The sequence below is a fragment of the Podarcis tiliguerta genome, assembly GCF_965153285.1.
Source record: "Podarcis tiliguerta genome assembly, chromosome: 11".
In the NCBI taxonomy this organism is placed as follows: Eukaryota; Metazoa; Chordata; class Lepidosauria; order Squamata; family Lacertidae; genus Podarcis; species Podarcis tiliguerta.
The window spans coordinates 52,526,078-52,546,711 of NC_139544.1; the positions used below are offsets into that span (position 1 = coordinate 52,526,078).

At 44.8% G+C, this 20,634-nt stretch overlaps 1 protein-coding gene across 1 annotated transcript in view; it reads left to right on the forward strand.

Moving 5' to 3' along the window:
• Positions 1-11,406, forward strand: part of MEX3C (mex-3 RNA binding family member C) — a 38,081-nt gene extending 26,675 nt beyond the window's left edge. Inside the window, exon 2 of the mRNA XM_083402764.1 lies at positions 7,931-11,406. Coding sequence (XP_083258890.1) covers positions 7,931-9,159 — 1,229 coding nt within the window. The 3' untranslated portion in view covers positions 9,160-11,406. The remainder of the gene's footprint in view (positions 1-7,930) is intronic.
• Positions 11,407-20,634: the final 9,228 nt, after the last annotated feature.

Consider the following 20,634-nt stretch of genomic DNA (forward strand, 5'->3'; position numbering starts at 1 on the left):
TGGCGGTCAAGCTTAGAGTAGGGAATTTCAGCACCCCACTCCGTGATAGATGGCTATTGCCAGTTACCCGATTCCAAGCTGACTTGAGTCCCATCAGGGGGGAAAGCAGAGTATAAATAAATTTATCATCATCTTCATCATCTACCATGTCCCATCTCCTTGTATTTTCTCTTTCGATCATCCTCTGCTTCCATTGACAGCCCCATTAAAGGTCAAAATCTGTTGAAAGCATCTATGTTGAAAGCTGAGTTTATGTAAAACAAATGCATGCAAATCTGCATAGCTAAAATAATGTATTCTAACACAGAGTTTGCACTTTCCTGGAAAATAAAATAACATTTGTACGCTGCATACATCCTACCCACAATACCAGAGAGAGCGAGAGAGAGAGCGCGTGAGTGTGCGCAAGATCAGCCCAACAGATGCAGAAAGTATCAACTAGCTGACTTGAAGGATAAATCTATTATTATGGAAATATAACCCAGGATACATGTAGAAAAGTTTAAAACTACAAATACTGCACAGATGTGGGGGCAGTGAGGGGAGAGGAGTGGTGAACCTACTCAAAAGCATGGTAGGAGCAACCTCAATTATTGCAAGCAGCTTCCAGTATTAAATTTTCCTAGTGATGCGAAGAGCTTGATAATAAGCATCTATCAAGGAAATTCTGCTCCAGCCCTAAGGAATGTATAAAAGAAACTCAGCCAGAAAGAGGGGTGGGCACATCCCTTTTATATTAGGTAAAAGGTAAAGGTACCCCTGCCCGTACGGGCCAGTCGTGTCCGACTCTAGGGTTGTGCACTCATCTCACTCTAGAGGCCGGGAGCCAGTGCTGTCCGCAGACACTTCCGGGTCACGTGGCCAGCGTGACAAAGCTGCTCTGGCGAGCCTGCACCAAAGCAGCACCGCTGGAGTGGTGCCTATTTATCTACTTGCACTTAAGAGTGCTTTCGAACTGCTAGGTCGGCAGGAGCTGGGACCGAACGACAGGAGCTCACCCCGCCACGGGGATTCGAACCACCGACCATGCGATCAGCAAGTCCTAGGCGCTGAGGTTTTACCCACAGCGCCACCCACCTCCCTTGCCCTTTTATATTAGCAGCAGCAAAAAGCACCTTGGCGCAGTAACCTTTTGGACATGGCTTTGAGAGAGGGCAAAAAGATAAATCCCTTGAGAGTGAGGGCAGTCCTGCTATGTTCCATCTCAGCCACACCAGCATGTTGTCAACTTTGGCACCATCTTCCTCACTATACGATACCCACTAGGCAAGGATCATCAATGAGATTATTGCCAGGAAGAAGACTCTGTTTACTTACTCATTTTGAGGATTTATAGCCCAACTTTTAATTGAGTGGATTAAATTGAATGTTTTCTTTTTTAATGGCATTGAAGGAGACTAGTAAAAAGCAGCGGACTGAATGGCAGTAAGCAGGGGGTTTTTAAATAAAGAATGTTCACAGCACTGGTGGGGGGGGGGAGAGGAAGGTGCTATTTAGCTCTGTTCCCAAAGCAACATTTTCTCCCTGAGCATGAAGCTGGCAAACAATAAGGACCGCCCTAGTATGTAATTTGGCCAAGCTTTTACCTGTTTGTACCAGTGGTGGTAGAAGAGAGCTGGAAACAGAAGGCTCACAACTATTAGGGGTGCAAACAGTCTTGCAAAACTTAGGAGATAGATTGGAGGAAGAGATCTACGCAGAAAGAGAACTGATTTAGGGAATAGGAGCCTGCTCTATCTTATTCTCCTCCCCCCAAACCCCAATTTCCCTTCAAGTATTGCTCTTGGAAATTATTATCTCCAGGTGTCTGCTGGCTAGGACAGCAGTGAAGGAAAATAATAAGAAAAGCCTACTGGACTAGGCCAGTGGCCTGTCTAATCCAGCACCCTGTTCTCACAGTGGCCGAACTGGTGCCTTTGTGAAGCCTGCAAGCAGGATCTTAGCACAATAATACTCTTACCTGTGGTTTCCATCAACTGGTACTTCTGTATGGTTTCCAGAGTTCCTACCACTGAAATGAATTCTGGAACTGTGCTCTGGGAAACCTTGGCTCAAAGAGAAGGTGGAGGAAACAGCAAGGTAGTACAGTGGTACCTTGGGTTCAGAACGTGATTCGTTCCGGAGGTCTGTTCTTAACCTGAAACTGTTCTTAACCCGAGGTACCACTTTAGCTAATGGGGCCTCCTGCTGCCGCCACGACGCCACCGTGTGATTTCTGTTCTCATCCTGAAGCAAAGTTCTTAACCTGAGGTACTATTTCTGGGTTAGCGGAGTTTGTAACCTGAAGTGTCTGTAACCCGAGGTACCACTGTACCAGCTAGCACCGTGGTAGCTACAGCTGGACAATCAGATCACATTTTAGATCTTATTCCACCTACAACGGTTGCTTATTTGCTTCTGATCACTTTAATGCCAGTGTTAACCTCTAAAGCCCCTACCAACCTAGGTTACCTCAAGGACTATCTATTTATGTGTAAAGGTGCCTGGTTTTTAAAAAATAAATGTCAGAGGACATCTCCCTTTCTATTACAATGTGAGATTAGTCAGGCAGGTACAAGACACAGCATCTTCTGAAAGCACCAAAACTATGAGATGCCCTTCTTGTGGAGATTCATCTACTCATAAACTTTTCATCACAAGCTTTTAATGCTTAACAATTTGCTGCTTTTAGGGATCTTTATGGACTGCCGCTTCTAACGTGATTTTTTAATAGTGCTGCTATTTTTAGTACTTTATCAGCTGTAATTGTATTCTACAGAAAGGTAGGATATAATTAAAATTACCGTAATAATACTGAGGGGTCTGCTTTTTGCCCTCATCAGCAGCCTAGACACCATTCACTGAGCCATCTTCCAGAGAAATCTGAGGTCCTGGATCTTGCTGCATGTCATACTGGACTGCTGCAGTAAGGAGAAGCAGCACTGGTCTTGGAAGGAAACCCGGATCTGTTTTACCACCTGAGAAGGCTAAAAGTAAATAAGAGTCTGCCTTGCTTCTTCTCCAAACTTCTGGAGACTCTGGAAAAAGGGGAAGCTGCTCATGGTGATCTGGAAAGAGGGATTTGCCAAGCATTCAGGGCGTGGACACATATTTCCATACACAACCTCCTTATCTCACACACTGATGCAGGAGCATTTCAGCCAGTTCACCACAGATCCACCCAAGCAAATCAGACCAAAACTTATGCGCCACAGAGCATCATACCTATAATGCCAGCCACAGTTGGAAACAAAATGAAGGACTTGATTGTCTGTGGGTCCTATCCAAGTGACTCTTAGAAGGTTCCCAGAAAGCTACTTAAAGCAAACAGTTTCAAGCTGACCCAATCACATAGTCAAGCCACGTGAAGCAGAAAAGCTAACAAAAGTAGTCGGATCCAACAGTCAATCTGAGCAGAGAAATTCTTGTCCAATTCTAATTAGTGGTCAGTGGTGAAAAATGAGCCTATGCTAACTTCCTGGGCAGTGGAACTTCCAGAGCAGTTGCATTGGAAGGCAGACTGCAATATAGTTTGCAGGCTGCTGAACATGGGACTATATTTACTTTTATTCACAAGTATGGTGATGGAATATTTCACCTAGCAAATAACTAGTCAGCTGCATTTGTGGAGGGGGGCGGGTTCTCCAACAAATTCTATGGTCAGAAAGGGCAGCAATGGTGCATACTGAGTATCATGGTCTTTTTGGGAAAGGGCAATGATTAGATCTCCTAGTTGTATGAGGGATTTGGCACTGAGTAGCTAAAGAGAGTTTTCACATACACATGCACACCAGAGAGTAGACAAAAAAAGGTCTTACAAATAGAGGTTGATCGAACCAGAACCCTGACATCTCTTAACTGCACATGGCCAAAGGCATGGGTGCAATAGGCATACATCTTGAATTCTCTACAGTCTCTGTCTCCCTCCTGCCGCAGTAGGTAATGGGCACAGCTTCTGTCTTAAGCAGGTCGAGAGGTTATAACGGTTAGTGTCCTCCCCCCTTAACTATGTCATCAACACATCACACAGGTTCAAAGATAAAAGGGAAAGGACCATAGGGCTTGCACAAAGTGCACCTTGCAGCATGCAAGCTCCAAGCTCTCCCCCCCCCCTTCAAAGACGCAGTGAGGGATTTACCTTGGAGGACATGCACCCTCTGGTCCAAACACCCAGTGGCCCAATTCCCTCCTTCCTGAAGCATTGTTTTAGCTGCAAGGAGAACGGCCCATTAACAAGTTGCAAGAGGAGCAGAGGCTTTGCCTTGCAAATGCACTTCCTCTGAGCCCAATACCTCCCTCTCCTTTTCCACCCATGAAATGTCCACGTATCCCAGTTTGTGGTGCATTTAGACATAGTAGTATATATTTTGCATGTACATACTGAAGAAAATTACAGCAGCGCTGCCCCCCTGAAAACTATATTTGCTTATTCCCTTCATCCTTCTGCACATACCTGGCTGACAAAACTTGGGCCGCCTCAATGTGGTCTTTCACCTGTAGAAATAAGAGGAATAATGAAAGGGGACTGATAAAGTATCAATTAAAAAAAAAAACCACTTGAGAGAAGGACTGTGTTTGCCTGCCAAGCTTTTGCTTTTACTAAAATTGTTCATTTTTGTTTAGAGCGATGGAAATATTCAACTCGCAGGCAGGCATATCTGTACATACATCTTGGTGACTACATTGGAACACAATGTAGTCTTTCGGTGTTCCGCATCCAGAATTGAGCATGTAGTTCAAGGCCTCAGATAAGAAAAAACAACTTCCCATAGGTGGATGTCTGTCTGTACATACAGTTACACCACCTTGTACCAGTAAATAGGGAATCACCTGTGGTAGTTTGTTCTCATAGTTCTAGATCAGTAGCCCTAGGTTTATTCATGAACTGTGTGTATTCTTTAACATCTCTTTGAGCGTGTCTGGAGACAATATCTTGCTAACAAATCAGCACTGCACAGTTTAGCTCAATTTTTCCAAGCATCAGATCTATTCTGTTATCACAACAGAAAATGCATGTGGCAATCTCTCACACGTCCAGGGATTTGGAAACAAGGTGTGGGAGATTGTAAGTTTCCCTCCTTTATAGCTTTGGGCCTCAGCATCCAGGACAGAGTGTTAGAAGCCTAAAATGTACCAGTAACTCACCCTAGCTTAATACTTTTACCAGCCAATTAGATGGCATGTTGAAGACGTGATTTAATGGAGAAGACAAGGAAGGCAGCAGACACGAAGGTCAGCCAGTGGAACTACAGAAGAAGGTTAATGGCCTGTGTTTTGGCCTGGCTGCCTTTACAGTAGTCTATTGCATCTGTATCTTGCTACCAGTTCCTTACAAACGAAACTCATTTAGCATTGATTGATGACTCATTCAGAAGTTTCAGGTGTCGGAGGCTGCAGCTGTTTCTTCTCTCCAAATAACAAAGGAGAGATTGACCTTGGAGTCTGTAGAGTCAGCTTTCCTGTAAAAGTCACTTTAAGAAAAACTTTTTAATGGTCTCGTTGTGTTGGCTTTTCACATAATAGATCGGGACTTGGCATTTTTCGGTGACGTCTCAAACCGCATGCATTTCTCCTGATGAGAAACCTAAAGCCACTAAATAGGGTGTCTTCAGCTTGGGAGGCTTAATTCTGTACTGTACTGTATATGTGATGTTTTAATGGTACAACCCTGCATGTGTCTACTCAGAAGTAAGTCCCATTGAGTTCAACAGAAATGTCTTATTTTTGGCAATCTCTCTTCCGAAAATTCACAAATTCCAATTTCAAGTAAACCCTTTGCCTAACTTTCCTAAACCAAGCTAAGTGGGTAAACTTTGTCAAATATAGTGTATCCCACACTATTCACCCTATTATATTTCTGCACACCTTGAATTTTTTACTTTTTAAAATTTATTTGCCACCTCAGTTGGAGTTGTAAAATATTAAGTTGCATTCCAATTCTGCAGTCTTCAGATGGTATTATATCCTCAGTGTATCATAGAATAATTCTTACTGGTGATGGCAATAATGGAAATGTGCGCAGTGATTCTAATCTCAACAATTTCCATCCAGTGCCCTTCAGAACCCCACCACATATGAAAACCACATACTCTGTGCTGGAAATACATTCACTCTGTCATTACCCTATTCATTTTTGCTTAATTTTAAAGGATTGAAATGTTTTTTGTATAGAACTTTATAATGATTTTCCTTTAAAGCAGTAGGAATTGAGATATAAGAGTCTTTTATGAAAATAGCTTCACCACCCCACAATAATTATTCCATCTAGCTTTTAAACCTATCTATATTTGCTTTGCTTTCCTCAACCATTATTCTCCAATATATTTTAGATAATTATTCTTTAGAGTTCTGTAATTGTGAAGTTAATTTTTCAAACCCTGTTGTCTATTAATTTCATTTTGCCTTATAAGGTCTTCTAGCAGGCGCATTAATTGAAAACATTCAAACCATTGAATTCTATTATTCCATCTTGTGCAAATTATCAAATACTGCAAGACTTACCATCTTTTTTTTGGCGGGGGGAGTGATATTTAACAAAAACCCACATTTTCCTGGGCTATGAAATTGTAAATGTTATTGTTGAATATAGTTAAAATATATATGCCACCAAGCAATATCTGCGCTCAACTAGAACTGAACAGTTTTCCAGTTAATAAGAAAAGATTGTATCATATAATTAACAGAGATATCAGATGACCATCTAGTATAGTTATACCTTTATTAACACCTTTAATAAGATCTCCAGACCATGTTTATTCTTTTATCTATAGTAACTCTTGAGAAGGCAGCACCATACTATTATTGGACCGAACTTTGTTTATTAATTTCAGTGAGTCTTCTCTGGGTGTGCTTTTTGTTGCTCACTCATATGTGGTTATGTTGCTTTTTCTGCTTCTGTTGACCTTATATGTGTTTTACTCATTTTATTGTAAACAGCTTTGATATTCTTTGATGAAAAGCAGCATATTGAAGAAAATTAAATCTCTTGTTCAGTTAAATAACCTTCATGTAGCTTCTGTTTAATTGCTATATACGGAATGGAATGAAACTGTCTGCTACACCATTGATCAATGTGTCTTTGGCTTCAGCTAATTACTTGGAAAAGATTTCTTTGAAAACCTAAGTGCACTGGCATTAGAGCTTGTTTTGCACTCCTCAGAGAAACAGAACAAATACAGAAGTCAACAACATTTGTTAGCTTAAGACAATAATTTGGAAGAGGCTTGTAAATAGTCACTAGCCAGGCAAGGAGGCTTTTCAAAAAGTTAGCTGTCTTTTTCAAATTGCAGCTTGGTATGGATGGGTAGGTTGCTAAAGGTTTTTGTGAGTTACTTTGTGACTTAACTACCGGGCTTCCTAAGCACTTGTTCTCAATAGCAACCTTCTTTAATTGGGTAATTGCTGTTTTCACTGTAATGGTGTGATTTTGCACTGATCTAACAGTGGGGAGAGGGAGATGGGGAGAGGGGATGCGGGTGGCGCTGTGGGTTTAACCACAGAGCCTAGGACTTGCCGATCAGAAGGTCGGCGGGTTGAATCCCCGCGACGGGGTGAGCTCCCGTTGCTTGGTCCCTGCTCCTGCCAACCTAGCAGTTCGAAAGCACATCCAAGTGCAAGTAGATAAATAGGCACCACTCCAGCGGGAAGGTAAATGGCGTTTCCATGTGCTGCTCTGGTTCACCAGAAGCGGCTTAGTCCTGCTGGCCACATGACCCGGAAGCTGTATGCCGGCTCCCTCGCCCAATAAAGCAAGATAAGCGCCGCAACCCCAGAGTCTGCCACGACTGGACCTAATGGTCAGGGGTCCCTTTACCTTTAACAGTGGGGAGAGGGAGATGTTGAGGATCAGAGTGTCAGCACAAAGCAATTTTCAGAGGCTAAGTGCTTCTTGCATCTTTTTCCATTCAAGGTTCTTCACTCAAGCACTGTTATTTGTGCTTTCTCCACGCAGGTTGCAAAATAAAGGCATTGAGAGCCAAGACAAATACCTACATCAAGACCCCTGTCCGCGGAGAAGAACCCATTTTTGTCGTCACCGGGCGCAAAGAAGATGTAGCCATGGCCAAAAGGGAAATTCTTTCTGCTGCTGAACACTTCTCCATGATCAGAGCTTCACGCAACAAAAATGGCCCAGCACTGGGAGGACTGTCCTGTAACCCCAACCTACCAGGCCAAACTACAGTCCAGGTCAGGGTGCCTTACCGTGTTGTGGGGCTGGTGGTGGGCCCCAAAGGCGCTACAATCAAGCGGATCCAGCAGCAGACCCACACCTACATAGTTACTCCCAGTAGAGACAAGGAGCCAGTCTTTGAGGTTACCGGTATGCCTGAAAACGTAGATCGTGCTCGCGAAGAGATAGAAATGCACATTGCCATGCGCACTGGAAACTACATTGAACTGAACGAAGAAAACGATTTCCATTATAACGGTACGGACGTGAGCTTTGAAGGAGGAAACCTGGGATCTGCCTGGCTTACTTCCAACCCAGTACCTCCTCCAAGCCGCACTAGGATGATTTCTAATTACAGAAACGACAGTTCCAGTTCTTTAGGAAGCGGCTCCACTGATTCCTACTTTGGAAGCAATAGGCTGGCTGACTTCAGCCCCACCAGTCCATTCAGCACAGGCAACTTTTGGTTTGGGGAAACGTTGCCTTCTGTAGGTGCGGAGGACATTGCAGTTGACTCTCCTGCGTACGACTCCTTGCCGACGCCTTCTCAAACCATCTGGACACCCTTTGAACCCGTGAACCCGCTCTCCAGTTTTGGTAACGAACCTGCTAGTAACGTGAAGGCTCCACGGAGAGGGAGTCAGCCATCCACTCCTCGCCTGTCGCCTACATTTCCCGAAACCTTGGAGCATCCGCTGGCAAGGAGAGTCCGAAGCGATCCACCCAGTACAGTCAGCCAAGTTGGCCTTCCGATCTACATCCCTGCTTTTTCCAATGGTACCAACAGCTACTCTTCTTCCAATGGTGGCTCCACATCTAGTTCCCCTCCAGAGTTGAGAAGGAAGCATGACTGCGTGATATGCTTTGAGAACGAAGTAATCGCTGCCCTGGTTCCGTGTGGCCACAACCTATTCTGCATGGAATGTGCCAATAAGATCTGTGAAAAAGACGTACCCACGTGTCCAGTTTGCCAGACAGCTGTTACTCAGGCGATTCAAATTCACTCTTAAATATATAGAGATATTATATATGGACTTTTTAAACTCTTAATGGCTTGGATGTAATGGTACCCCCTAAGTAAACTTATAATGAACTCAGACTGTTATTGGGCTTTCTTGAGATTAGGCTAATGTTGTTTGAAAGGCATGTACTCTCTTTTTTTTCTTTTTCTTTTTTGGAAAAGGTCTGTACAGTTTAACACTAAGCCTAGCCAGTCTTTGTCCATTTTGGTTGCAGCTGTGGCACCTGTAGCAGAGTTCTGGAATGAAGTTGTGAGGTGATAGGAGGGTCAGGAACAGTTTCAGAACAGAACGGAGCGTGAGGCTTCGCAGGTCATGACAGCAAAAGCCTGGCACAGCCCTGAAACTGTCGGTTTATAAGAGGGAAGGGTACAAAGGATTATCAATGTATCAAACACACTTCCAATGCTGCCTTCTTTACACTGCCAGTTTTTCAAAACAGGTTTGGGGGCGCTTCCTCCCCCCCCCCCTTTACAACATAGGCTTAACTTACCTAATGTTGCAAATAATTTTATGATGCACAATTTGATTTCCTGGCATTCAGCAAGTAGCGTAGCGGTAACTTTTATTAATGTGATCATTGTTCATAAGGGGACAGAGGACAGGGCAAAATGGCATGGGTTGACCACCACCTCCTCCAATATGCAAATGGGGCATCTTAAGAGAATCAGGAATGTGCGGGTCTTCCGTTGCTGAAGCGTGGGAAAGTCTGCCTTGCCTCGATCAGTGCTAAGGGACCCGGGGGGCTCCCAGCGCAAGCAGAGTCTGTCCCCCCCCCCACAAGTGTCTGGCCTCCCCATTCATTTCAAGGGAGGGAGTCGGTCCTGTGTTTTGGATCCGTAGATTGGCTCACCCCGTTGAGAGTAGGGGGACCCCTCTGCTTGCCCTGGAGCTCTCTGTGTTCGACCCACACCACACATGGAATCCATGTGGAGAGCTGTGGTGTTCCGAGCAGCCCACCAAATGTCCCTTCCTTTCCCCCTCCCACCTTCTCTCCCCCCCCCCATCTGCTTCAGAGGAGGGGGCGTCTGGTGGAAGGACAGCTGTCGGGTCATTGCGCCCTTTGTATCGGATAGCGAGGATGCTAACATTCCATTGGCTAGTTTGATCAAGCTGTTCTTAAATTGACTATTTTAGAGAATATCAGAGTTCAAAAAATGTGAATCATTTTTACGTTTCAACCATAACTTGCACATTATGTGAAGCATGTATTTTATTTTTAGTAATGTAAAAGGGGGGGACGACGACGACAGAGAAGCAGTCATGCTCTTGTATCATTCATGAGAGCAGCTGCGACTGGCCCAGCGAGGGCTTTATCTCATTTCAAAGCCACCCATCTTCCCCTTTGCAAGTCAATACGAGCTTCTCCCCGTTCCTTTCCTTTGTGTTTTCTTTACATTTCAACCTGTGGATGTTTTCTTGCTTCTTCATATTCAGAATGTTCCCAAATCTGTGCTGGCATTTGAAAAAAAAAGAACACTCAGAAGTTCTGGTGGATTTCTTTATTTTTTTATTTCTATCTTTTCTTTTCCTTTTGGAGCAATACCTTCCCGAGTTGAAACAAACAGATTCCCCGCTCCCCTCAGTATAGCAAATTCTATGTGTATTGAACTAGTAAATATACAGAAATCTTTATTTTTTATTTCCACTTGAAAGGGTTACATTTCGTATTAAAAAAAAAAGTTTACAGATAACGGTTTTTATTTTATGATTTTTTTTCAGTATAAAAGTTGCCTTGATGGCATATTATTATTATAATATTATTATATTATGAAATGCATAACTTTAACGCTAACAGCTTGTAGGATAGTTTAAATGTCAGTATTGAAACCTTAATCTTTAGCTGCAGTCTTGTAGATATGAACAATCTCGTTCACCGAGCATGTATTTTGTACTCTTGCATTGTACACTGCAACTAATAAGCCAAGGAGTCGACAGACATTAGCTGCGTGTACCGTTTCTATAAACCACAGACTCAAGAATGACAAAGCTCTCAATATAGTTTAGTATTTGCTAATTTTACTACACTCTTTTTGTTATGTATATGTAGGGAGGTCATAGGGATTATAAATTCAATTTGAGTAAATTTAAAAAAAAACAAACCATATATTTTATGATAAAGGGCCTTTAACTTATGGTGGCCAAAGCACTGATATTATATATTTGCTGTAAAGAGAATTATAAGAGTTTTATTTTTCTGATATTAAAAGTTACTTAATAAAGACTTGTTTCCATTAACTTGAATGTTTTCTTGACTTCACTCTTTTCATGGTTTGCATGTCGCTTCATGTTAAACGACATATTAGTAACCCGTAACTGAAGAATTCATGGAGGGTAACTAGTACACTGAGAAGAAAACAAGGGAGGCAAGCAAAAAAAAGTCTCCATCTACACTATTACCTTGTGCACGCACACCCCAATTCAGGGCCATTTACCTCCCAATGCCAGGGTCAGCCCAAGACATACTGGCACTCAGGTGAACCACAAAACGGTGCCTCCCGCCAGGGAAGAAGGGCTGAGTGAAGATCTACATCAGAAACAAGAGGGAAAAACAGATCTGCATTGGGAACACAGTGGGAGGAGACCAGTACAGCGGTACCTTGGGTTAAGTACCGTATTTTTTGCTCTATAAGACTCACCTTTTCCCTCCTAAAAAGTAAGGGGAAATGTGTGTGCATCTTATGGGGCAAATGCAGGCTGCGCAGCTATCCCAGAAGCCAGAACAGAATATTTTTCCTTGTTTTCCTCCTCCAAAAACTAGGTGTGTCTTGTGGTCTGGTGCATCTTATAGAGTGAAAAATACAGTACTTAATTTGTTCCGGAGGTCCGTTCTTAACCTGAAACTGTTCTTAACTAGCTAATGGGGCCTCCTGCTGCCGCTGGAGCACGATTTCTGTTCTCATCCTGAAGCAAAGTTCTTAACCCAAGGTACTATTTCTGGGTTAGCGAAGTCTGTAACCTGAAGTGTATGTAACCTGAAGTGTATGTAACCCGAGGTACCACTGTAGTGCCTATTCACCAATAGGTCTTCACGGTGCCTGCTGCAGCTATTGCTGCCACCATGGCAGCAGTGGCAGTAGGAAGTACCGTATTTTTCGCCATATAGGACACACTTTTCCCCCTCCAAAAATGAAGGGGAAATGTGTGTGCGTCCTATGGGGCGAATGCAGGCTTTCGCTGAAGCCTGGGGAGCGAGAGGGGTCGGTGCGCACCGACCCCTCTCGCTCTCCAGGCTTCGGGCAGCTCCCCACAAGCCTTGGGAGCCCGGCGCGACTTCCCCCTGGGGGGGGTATAATTTTTTTTTCTTTATCCCCCCCCCAAAAAAAAACTAGGTGCACCCTATAGGGCGAAAAATACGGTACATTTCTTGGAGGCGGCAGGAGCTGCTGCCGCTGTGGATCCTGCCACCTGAGGCGGTCACCTTGCCTCATGGATGGGCCGGCTCTGCCAAATGCCCTCAGAATAGAAAACCAGGTGGCACTCGTTGCTCCTGTGGGACTGTAAGCCACGTTCTGGTACCAAGGCGGAAAGCAGACTTACCCACTTTATAATATTGCCAGGAAACTAACTGATTTCTTTTCTCGCACAACGGACCTGGTACAGCCAGCTATCTCAACAATGTGTTTGAACCACAGCTGGGTGGATTGTGCAAAGGAAGCGTTGTGGAAGATGGTCGCCATTTTGGCGTGGGATTCGGTCATATCAGCAAATTCAGGCTGCCCAATCATAGTCCCGTTTGGGAGGGCTTGCGCAAGAAACCCGCTTTCCCCAAATTTTTGTGAGAAGGAAATTGGTAGGGAAAGCAGTGGTAAGTGTGAAATGGCCCCACTTCAACACAATAATGCTTCAACCTGTGTTGACTGGTGTTACACTCCCCTTGAAGACTCAGGCTTGTAGTTTGAATGTTCTGGATTTCTCCAGCTTTCAGTGCTGGCCAGGAATGTGTTTGCACAATTACAGCTCGTGCAGCTCGTCTGGAGGCGTTTGGAGGAGGGATGGCGGCTAACAGATTGAGATTGAATCCTGACAAGACAGAAGTACTGTTTCTGGTGGACAGGAGGCGGGCAGGTGTGGAGGATTCCCTGGTCCTGAATGGGGTAACTGTGCCCCTGAAGGACCAGGTGTGCAGCCTGGGAGTCATTTTGGACTCACAGCTGTCCATGGAGGCACAGGTTAAATCTGTATCCAGGGCAGCTGTTTACCTGCTCCATCTGGTACGTAGGCTGAGACCTTACCTGCCTGCAGACTGTCTCGCCAGAGTGGTGCATGCTCTAGTTATCTCCCGCTTGGACTACTGCAATGCGCTCTACGTGGGGCTACCTTTGAAGGTGACTCGGAAACTACAACTAATCCAGAATGCAGCAGCCAGACTGGTGACTGGGAGCGGCCGCCGAGACCATATAACACCGGTCTTGAAAGACCTACATTGGCTCCCAGTACATTTCCGAGCACAATTCAAAGTGTTGGTGCTGACCTTTAAAACCCTAAACGGCCTCGGTCCAGTGTACCTGAAGGAGCGGCTCCACCCCCATCGTTCTGCCTGGACACTGAGCTCCAGCACCGAGGGCCTTCTGGTGGTTCCCTCACTGTGAGAAGCCAAGTTACAGGGAACAAGACAGAGGGCCTTCTTGGTAGTGGCGCCCTCCCTGTGGAACACCCTCCCACCAGATGTCAAAGAGAACAACAAGTACCAGACTTTTAGAAGACATCTGAAGGCAGCCCTGTTTAGGGAAGCTTTTAATGTTTGATGTATCACAGTATTTTAATATTCTTTTGGAAACCACCCAGAGTGGCTGGGGAAACCCAGCCAGATGGGCGGGGTATAAATAAATTATTATTATTATTATTATTATTATTATTATTATTATTATTATTATTATTATTATTATTATTATTTATTACTGTGCCCTTTCCTTGCAATGTTGGCTATGGCCATGGTTATGCATACCTTAGTTACATCCTACCTGGACTACTGTAATGTGCTCTTAAGTGGGACTTCCTTTGCAAAGTGTTCAGAAGCTTCAGCTGGTCCAGAATGCTGTATCTAGATTGCTAAGATCCTCTGGTGAGCATCTTTTCTCACTCCCATCAATATCAGACACATTTTGTGGTGACACACAAGATCTGCAAGTGACCTGATTTTCATATTCTTCCAAGACTTATTTTCCCTGTCTGTGTGTTGTGGCATGTGGAGATGAGCAACGCATTTCAAACAGGACTTGGGAAATCACTCAGATGTTCATGAATTGCCATATTTGATACTGCTGCTGCTAAGGCAACGCACCGCTCTCTTTTGTAACAGCTTATATTCAAAGCAGTTGAGACTAATTACCTTTTAGCAACGTTTTGCTTTATCTCAGCTTTGGAAGAGGAATATTAAGTCAGATTCAAGTTCTTTCAGGCTTTTAAAACTGCAAACTGGAGAAGCATGTCTCTGCATGCATACATTGTCTTTTTTTAAAGAAAAGGCGACTGATCTAGACCTGTGCACATTAACTGTTTTAAGAAAATCTACCGGCTGCTCCATACTTATTATGTATTAAATTTCTATACAGCCCTTCATGCAAGGATCACAGAGCGGTTTATAATAAAACACAAAAATACATAAAGTAATAAACAAAAACAATGCACTTGCACACACAGTTTAAAAGGATATAGAGAGTTGAATGAAGAAAGGCCTAGGAGAAGGGATTTGTCTAGAGATGACTCACTTGTGTAGGTAGAAACCAGTGTATAGCAAATTGTATCCGATAGTTGTCATGTGCGTGTTTGTGCATATTTGTTGGAATGGTGACAGTGCAATGCTCTGTCTACTCACAAGTAAGTCCCACATGAGTCCAGTGTGATTTAGGGTGCTTTTGACACAAAAATTTGTTGTGGAATCATGCATGTGTGCACATTTGTGGGGGGGTTTTTTTTGCAGAGACCACAACAAAAAGTTATCCCATATTCTCCCCCCTGCCACACACATTTGATTCAGATTTACCATTTTTTGTTTTTATTTACTTATTGGATTTTTAGCCCCAAATAGCTGTAGGGCACCAGGGTGGTGTGCTAGACCTTTGATTCACTCATGCCTAGTGACTAGTGGGGTGCCACAGGGTTCTGTCTTGGGCCCGGTCTTATTCAACATCTTTATCAACGACTTGGATGATGGACTCAAGGGCATCCTGATCAAATTTGCAGATGACACCAAACTGGGAGGGGTGGCTAACACCCCAGAGGACAGGATCACACTTCAAAATGACCTTGACAGATTAGAGAACTTGGCCAAAACAAACAAGATGAACTTTAACAGGGAGAAATGTAAAGTATTGCACTTGGGCAAAAAAAATGAGAGGCACAAATACAAGATGGGTGACACCTGGTACATGTGAAAAGGATCTAGGAGTCTTGGTTGACCACAAACTTGACATGAGCCAAGAGTGTGACGCGACAGCTAAAAAAGCCAATGCAATTCTGGGCTGCATCAATAGGAGTATAGCATTTAGATCAAGGGAAGTAATAGTGCCACTGTATTCTGCTCTGGTCAGACCTCACCTGGAGTACTGTGTTCAGTTCTGGGCACCACAGTTCAAGAAGGACACTGACAAACTGGAACGTGTCCAGAGGAGGGCAACCAAAATGGTCCAAGGCCTGGAAACGATGCCTTATGAGGAACGGCTAAGGGAGCTGGGCATGTTTAGCCTGGAGAAGAGGAGGTTAAGGGGTGATATGATAGCCATGTTCAAATATATAAAAGGATGTCACATAGAGGAGGGAGAAAGGTTTTCTGCTGCTCCAGAGAAGCGGACACGGAGCAATGGATCCAAACTACAAGAAAGAAGATTCCACCTAAACATTAGGAAGAACTTCCTGACAGTAAGAGCTGTTCGACAGTGGAATTTGCTGCCAAGGAGTGTGGTGGAGTCTCCTTCTTTGGAGGTCTTTAAGCAGAGGCTTGACAACTAGGCAGGGAACCAGGCAGAGGGCCTTCTCGGTACTGGCGCCCGCCCTGTGGAACGCCCTCCCATCAGATGTCAAAGCAATAAACAACTACCTGACATTCAGAAGACATTTGAAGGCAGCCCTGTTCAGGGAAGTTTTTAATATGTGACATTTTAGTGTATTTTTCATCTTTGTTGGAAGCCGCCCAGAGTGGCTGGGGAAACCCAGCCAGATGGGTGGGGTACAAATAATAAATTTTATTATTATTATTATTATTATTATTATTATTATTATTATTATTATTATTACCATATGTCAGGAGTGCTCTGATGGTGTTTCCTGCTTGGCAGGGGGTTGGACTCGATGGCCCTTGTGGTCTCTTCCAACTCTATGATTCTATGATTCTATGCCTGGACGCAGCAGAATGGACCCTCTTCAGAGGCAGCTTCCCTGGGGCATTTGAATGAATTGCACAGAGTTGCATGCAGCAGGCTCTCTTCAACACAGGGCATTGTGTGTGTGTGTGTGTGTGTTTATAATATACTGGAAGGGCTGAAGCATATGGGATTTGGCATAATTTAGGTTCAAATCGGGTGGCGCTGTGGGTTAAACCACAGAGCCTAGGACTTGCCGATCAGAAGGTCGGTGGTTCAAATCCCCATGACGGGGTGAGCTCCCGTTGCTCGGTCCCTGCTCCTGCCAACGTAGCAGTTCGAAAGCACGTCAAAGTGCAAGTAGATAAATAGGTACCACTCCAGCAGGAAGGTAAACGGCATTTCCGTGCACTGCTCTGGTTCGCCAGAAGCAGCTTAGTCATGCTGGCCACATGACCCGGAAACTGTACTCCAGCTCCCTCGGCCAATAAAGCGATATGAGTGCCGCAACCCCAGAGTCGGCCACAACTGGACCTAATGGTCAGGGGTCCCTTTACCTTTACCTAGGTTCAAATCTGGCTGCAGGGACCTTTGATCTGTGATTGGAGCCACAGCAGTGCTGAGGTATAGTGGTACCTTGGGTTACAAACGCTTAAGGTTACAAACTCTGCTAACCCAGAAGTAGTACCTCGAGTTGAGAACTTTACCCCAGGATGAGAACACAAATCATGCGCCAGTGGTGCAGCGGTGGCAGGAGGCCCCATTAGCGAAAGTGAGCCTCAGGTTAAGAACGGTTTCGGGTTAAGAGCAGACCTCCAGAATGAATTCAGTTTGTAGCCCGAGGTACCACTGTACTTTGAACCTTTTCCTCTATGACATTTCCTGGGTCTAAATCCTGCTCTTCCAACCTCCAGCTACTATTTCCCCAGCTGGAAGGGACGGTGGAGAGCAATACAGACAGTGGAGAGCAATACAGACTGCGCCACTTGGCGCAGCCTCTTCTAAAAACCTGTTAGTGCAAGTTGTTATTCTTCAGGTTTCAGTTGACTATCCCTCAGCTGCAGAAGTGCCAAAACCAATTACAACTTTCCATTCACAGAAAGGCTTTTGATCCAGAGACTAATGGAAGAGGATTTTCACCAATTTACCCTATAGGCCTTCCGCCCCCGCCCCCCCCCCCATTTGCTCCAGGACTGGGGGTTGGGGGCCCTTCCAGTTCTGCATTGAAAGCGTTGGGGGAGGGTGTTAGGGGAAATGGAAGTCGGCAAAAATCACCTCCCCTGGCCTGTTATCGGAGACCCATTACCTGAAAGGATTGGGAATCCATTGCATACCTGCAATTTCAGATTGTGCAGTTATAGCTGATTGAGCACAAGAAGCCCACTTGCCCCAAAGGAACTTTATGTGATAAGGAAAAGTGTCAGGGGAAAGTATGGGATGACGTCATCTAAACTCCCCACAAGCGAAGAATGAATACTTGCATCCAACATCATCTAATCTCTCCAGAAACAAATGTTTATGACTCCTCAAAGTCCTCTCTTCTGCGTACCAAAGGACTCTCCTTTTGTAAAAGGGCACAATTGCATCGTGTCTCTAGTGCCCATGTAGGCAAATGTATGCAGATGAAGAAGAAGGTCTCATGCCTTTGCTGCGGTTGGAGGATGGATGGCAGCCAATGGATTGAGGTTGAATCCTGACAAGAAAGAAGTACTGTTTTGGGGGGACAGGGCGGGTGGGTGTGGGGGACTCCCTGGTTCTGAATGGGGTAGCTGTGCCCCTGAAGGACCCGGTATGCAGCCTAGGAGTCATTTTGGACTCACAGCTGTCCATGGAGGCGCAGGTCAATTCTGTGTCCAGGGCGGCTGTCTACCAGCTCCATCTGATACACAGGCTGAGACCCTACCTGCCCGCAGACTGTCTCGCCAGAGTGGTGCATGCTCTAGTTATCTCTCGCTTGGACTACTGCAATGCGCTCTATGTGGGGCTACCTTTGAAGGTGACCCAGAAACTACAACTAATCCAGAATGCGGCAGCTAGCCTGGTGACTGGGAATGGCCGCTGAGACCACATAACGCCGGTCTTGAAAGACCTACACTGGCTCCCAGTATGTTTCCGAGCACAATTCAAAGTGTTGGTGCTGACCTTTAAAGCTCTAAATAGCCTTGGCCCAGTATACCTGAAGGAGCGTCTCCACCCCCATCGTTCTGCCTTCCAAGAGATTTTGTCTATGTAGTTTGCACCTTGTAATTACAATTCCCAGCAACTCTTAAACTTACAGTGCCCACAATTCTTTGAAGCAGGAAATGGGCTTTGACTGTGCTTTAAAGGTCTAATAGGTCTAATATTTCCTAAAGGTTATTTTCATCTGTTCTGCTTCTGTCCGGCTCTTACAAAAGAGGCTTCCAGTGATCTCTTAATCCCAATGAGTGCTACACCTGCCTTACTCAAGCAATTCTACAGCATCTGCAGCTTCCGGACCATTTACTAGTCCCAAGGCAATAGTATTTTGAATTCAGGCAGGTGTACCTGAGGACAGAATGTACAATGAGAACCATCGTACATCAAACAACTCCCATAATTGGTTAGCATGACCACATCTCCAGTGTCACGGAGTCGGACACAGGTTTTCTTCCTATCTTGCTTTGTCAAAGCACAGTGCTGTTCTGGGTATATTTCCTGTTAAGAATACAACAGAAGTTGGAAATGAGGGTGAGTCAGCCAACTTGGGCCTTGTTTTTCAAGGTGTGGCTATTGCTGTTCCAGAAAGACCAGCGTCCTTGAAAACAGTCCGTGGGATAATTTCACCAGTGACTCACCTGTACTGCAAATAAAAGAGCCCAAAGGTAATAATTAATGGTATATTGCAACATCTGGATAATTGTCTGCTTTTTGTGGCTGATGTGAATGGCGGGAGGGGATTGCAAGGCTGCAAAGACTTCAGAGGACTGCTCATTGTTAAAATTAATATTCAAGGTCTACTTGACCCTGCAAATTTAAGAAGTAGCTATCTAGTATAGTACTTAGGGTGGTGAAACCTTTGCTGATGCTTGGTGGTGTTATTAGAAACTATTTAGCTGCTCAGGGGGCAGTTGGACAGTCCAGCTTCTTTGAGGGAAGGGCACATTGTCAGTTTGGCTTGGCTGGGAAGAAAACCTCCAACACAGGCAGATTGGAAACTCAGGAGAGGATCTCAAGACCTATGGAAATAAAGAGGAAAGGGAACTTCTAGGCAACACAGCAGAAGGATGAGAACACAGCAACTTGCAAAAAGGATAAGTGGAGAATGAGACTTGCCAGGTAAGGACAGAAAGGGAATTGAAAAGAAAAGGTGTTAAATCAGAGAGGGAGCGCTGAAGGAACTTCACAGCATGTAAGATGAAAAGGAGTTGCATGCTAGGGGGCAAGGAAGAGTACTTAGGAGTTTGGGCAAGAGCTGAAGCGGCAAAGGAAAGTGGGACAAAGTAGGCAGTGATCTGAAAAGCAAGAACCTGAGGGAAGAAGTATGCGGTGACGACAGGAGTGGAAGAAAGGAGGAGCTAAGAACAGAGGAATGGAGTTATGTGCTGTTAGGAAGTGAGCGAGCAAGGGAGAGTTGGAAGACTGGCAATTATGGACCAGGGAGCCAAAGCACAATAGGGTCGCTACAATTGGAAATTCGACCTGTCAAGGGAAGTCGGCTGCGTGGGGTTTCTCACAGCAGTTTTGGGAGCTGACCACAGGTGGTTTTTTTAGTGGAAGTGCTTAGATGTGCCACACACACACCCCTCTCACCAGCAGCCCAAAATACCATCTAGTAAGAGCCAGCAATGTCAAAATCCCAAGGAAAGAAACTGGACTGCAGAACACAAGCCATGTTGTTGATGTCCAATGGGCATGCTTGACTTCTGCTGTTTTCCCCAAGCCTTCAAAGTCTCTAATGTGCATTGCCAGCCAGTGTGGTACAGTGGTCAAGAGTATTGGACTAGGACTTGAGAGACCAGGGTTTGAATTCTTGCTCGGCCATGAAGCTCACTGGGGAACCTTGGGCCACTCACTACCTCTCAGACTAACCAACCTCACAGGGCTGTTGTGCGGGTTAAATGAGGGAGGAGAACCATGTACACCTTGGAGAAAAGGTGGGATATAAATGCAATAAATTTATATTTGCATCTTCTATGCAAATAGA